The sequence below is a fragment of the Mesoplodon mirus genome (assembly GCF_964341445.2).
Source record: "Mesoplodon mirus genome assembly, chromosome: 18".
Classification (NCBI taxonomy): domain Eukaryota; kingdom Metazoa; phylum Chordata; class Mammalia; order Artiodactyla; family Ziphiidae; genus Mesoplodon; species Mesoplodon mirus.
This window is the reverse complement of record NC_138994.1, coordinates 32,238,709-32,242,118: the sequence shown is the minus strand read 5'-3', so window position 1 is coordinate 32,242,118 and position 3,410 is coordinate 32,238,709. Positions and strand designations below refer to the sequence as shown.

The following is a 3,410-nucleotide window of genomic DNA, read 5'->3' as shown; positions in this document are numbered from 1 at the left end:
GGGGAGCGGAGGCAGCAATTTGGGTCCTGGGCCCCAATTCTCAGCCTGCTGGACTAGAATCTGAGGATGGCCAGGGCTGGGGGCCGTGTGGCCTGGTGGGGTGAGCTGGCCCAGCCCCTGCCTGGGCGGTAGGGTGTCCATGGGCCTGCACTGGCGGGGAGGGGGGCAGTCTGGGCCCAGACTTCAGTGCTGTCTGGAGGTGGGGAGGGCCTGGCTTCTTACAAGAAGGCGCCCAGGCTGGCCCAGTCATGCAGGTCAGAGGCCAGTGTGGCATCCCCGGCCTCAAAGAGGGGCTCGGGGGGCAGGGAGCTACGGGTGCTCTCGTCCCAGGGGTGCTCCAGGAAGGATGTGGCCAGGAAGGTCTCATCAAAGTCCAGGCTGTCGGTAGCCTGCTCCGCTGGAGGCCCCCAGGTAACAGGGCAGTCGATGTGGTGGCCATGGATGGTGAGGTCCACGTCCCCGTGTGAGGCAGGGCTCAGCGGCGGGATCAGCTCCGAGATCTCCAGCGTGCCCAGCTCCCCGTCCAGCGTGCCAGCGTCCAAGATGGCCTCCCAGTCAAAGTTGCCCTTGAGGGGTTCCAGCTCACCCTGCTCCTCCTGGGTCAGCAGCAGGGGGCTGGAGGGCCGCGGGACCTTGGCCTCCTGCTTGGGCAGCGGCTGTTGACGCTTGCGCCCCAGCCTGCCCTCGCCTGCACCCCAGCCCGCCTCCCCAGTGGCCTCCTCGAACTCCCGCAGCAGCTGCTGGGCCTCGGTGCTCACGGTCAGTGGCCTGGCCCATGGGGCAGCGCTGGGCTCTGGCGCGGCCTGGCGGGCAAAGGCCGGGTGGATGTGGACTGGGGGCAGCCGCTGCTTCTTCAAGGCCCCACTCAGCAGCCGCTCGGCGTACTGGGGGTCGATGCGCCAGAAGGCCCCCTTGCCTGGCTCGTCCTTCTCCCGAGGCATCTTGATGAAGCCCTTCTTCAGGGACAGGTTGTGGCGGATGGAGTTCTGGACACAGGGAGGTAGGAGAGAAGGAAGACAGCTGGGAGAGTGGGTGGGGTCAGTGATGGGGGGCTCCTAGCGCCACTGCCAGTCCCACCACCACCTTCTCTCCGATGGGGGCAGGGGAGACAGAGGCGCTGCTCCGAGCGGGAGGCTCTGGGACACCAGCCACGGGGCACCAGGAGCTGGGAGTGCTGTCGGGGGCTTTTGTTCCCTTTGGCCAGGATATCTGCCTGCTCGGTCATCCGAGCCCTGAGCCGCAGGGTGGCTCTCAGTGCCAGCCTGTCCTGCCCTCCCTCCCTTACCCCGCTGCTTGCGGCCTCTGGTCAAAGGCCTTGGCTCCCCCAGGTCCTGGACGGCCATCTCCCTCTGCCTGGGCCTGGCTGGCCTTCTCTGTTTGTGAAATGAGTGAGTGGGTGTGAGGGTGTGTGTGTGTGGGGGGGGATGAAGTGTGGGAGGATCTGATGACTTTCCTTGTTTCTAGAGCCGGCTGCTGGCCTGGGCCCTCACCCACCATGTCCCCCTCCTCCCACCCCAGGCTCTGAGGCCTCAGTTGATTATTACCCAGCCAAGAGCATAGCGCTCATTCCTGGGGCCTCTCAGGCTTGGGGTAGGGTGGGGGGTGGTGGAGGGTCTCTGCTTTCTCACCAAGGTTACAAATGGTACCTGCCCCAGGGTCAGGGCCCAAGCAATCGTGGAATAGCTGTGATTACAGGAACTCTGATCCTGTGACCTGTGCCACAGGGAAGGATCTGTGCATCCTCAGGGTCTCTGTCCCCAAGTAGCCCCTGATCCTGATGGTCGAAGAGGCTCAGGGCAGCGTGTGCCCAGCCTGAATCACCATCCTGCCTTGTTCAGGCCTGGGTGCACAGTCCAAACCACGCTGGGGCACAGGGGTCTGGGGCCTGGTGGGTGGGGCCGGCAGGTGAGTAGTGCCCCCTGGCAAGACTGGGAGGTTTACATGGTGGTCTGGGCCCCTTGGCTGCTCTGTGCCAGGTTCCGGAGACTTGGAACATGAAGCCAGTGTGGGAGGAAAGAGCCCCTGTGGAAAGCACGTGGCTGAGGTAATTGTCCCCCCAGGGAGGTTGATGAGAAGAGGGGGAGGAGTGTAGGCAGGAAACTAGGGAGGGCTTGGGGTGGGGGCTGGCACAGCAGCTTTCGGAAGGCCCCGTAGCCCTTCCACTGGGACACCGATGGCCTTCACACCCCGCAGCACGCCCCTCTCCCCTCCCAGAGCCCCTCCAGCCAACTGAAAGCAGGCGGGATGCAGAGTCTGGCAGGAACGATGCTCTGCCTCCAGTCAGGCCCTGACAAACTGACCTTGAGGAGGGTAGTGTCGAGGAATTGCAGGACTTGGGACAAAAATGTGTCCCTCAGTCCATCAACCTACCCTGGGGGGCTGTGTCCACGCATAGTTCAGCCCTGGTCTTTGGGCTGAGCCTGCCGGACGAGTGACAAGTTCTTTCCCCTTGAACCTCTATGTCGGCACCCCTGCAGCCCTCTGAACATCCTCCCTCCTCCGTCTCTGAAGTCAAAGGGGCAGCAGTCCAAGCACTGGGCTCCCTTGAGGTCCTTCCTGGACGGCCTTCCTCTCTCGGGGCCCTGGCCGTACCGCGCCTACTTGGCCTGCGGATCTGGGATGTGAGTCCAGTCCGCGAGGGCATGGGGAGGGAGGGAGGGAGTGCCTCCCTACCTGCCAGGTGGGATCAGCGTGGCGGAAGTAACAGAAGTTGTCCGTGATCCACTTGTAGATGGCCGACAGGGTGATCTTGGTGGCCTTGCTGGCCTGCATGGCCATGCAGATGAGCGTGGCATACGAGTAGGGCGGCTTCACGTGCGGGTTGGTGGCGTAGTCCACGTCGTCGGGAGGCGAGGCCTGCAGCCCCGAGGGGGCGCTCCGCGGCGTGCAGGAGGACGTGGGCTTGCCGGGTGTGTGCGGCTGCCCCAGGCAGGCGGGGTCCGCCGCCAGGGGAGACCCCGGCTCGGCCGAGCCTGCCAGCTCGTGGGAGCCGTGGGGGTCGGTGTCCCCCGAAGGCAGGGCGGGGAGCTCGGCGTTGAGAATGGAGAATTCCTGCAGCCACTGCAGGCTGGTCAGGCTGTCATTCAGGGCGTTGGACTCCTCCAGGCCGCCTTCCGGTCCGGCCTCCTCCGCTGCCCCTGCTCCCGAGACGCGTAGCCAGCTCTCCGCCATATCTGCGGGGACTCTCCGAGGGGGCTGTCAACATCCACGAGCCGAGCCGAGGGTGGCCGCCGAGCTCTCCGGCCCGCTGACTCCCGCGGCTTCAGTTACGCAGCCTCCCGGAAGCGGGCTTCCATCCCGCGATCCGGGGGTAGCCTCCTCCAAACGGAATGTGGTGCCTGCGGGGACCAGAGCGGGAACTGAGCCCTCTTTCCCCACCCCCGAGGGGAGAGTGTGGGCGAGGGGGGAGG

General features: G+C 65.4%; 1 protein-coding gene across 1 annotated transcript; it reads right to left on the bottom strand.

Moving 5' to 3' along the window:
• Window positions 1-218: 218 nt before the first annotated feature.
• LOC309793471 (forkhead box protein J1-like) lies at window positions 219-3,171 on the bottom strand (the record flags this gene model as incomplete). Its single annotated transcript, XM_082603938.1, has 2 exons — window positions 219-986; window positions 2,674-3,171. The coding sequence occupies 2 exons, from the start codon at window positions 3,169-3,171 to the stop codon at window positions 219-221; spliced, it is 1,266 nt and encodes a 421-aa protein (XP_082460064.1).
• Between the last annotated feature and the right edge of the window lie 239 nt (window positions 3,172-3,410).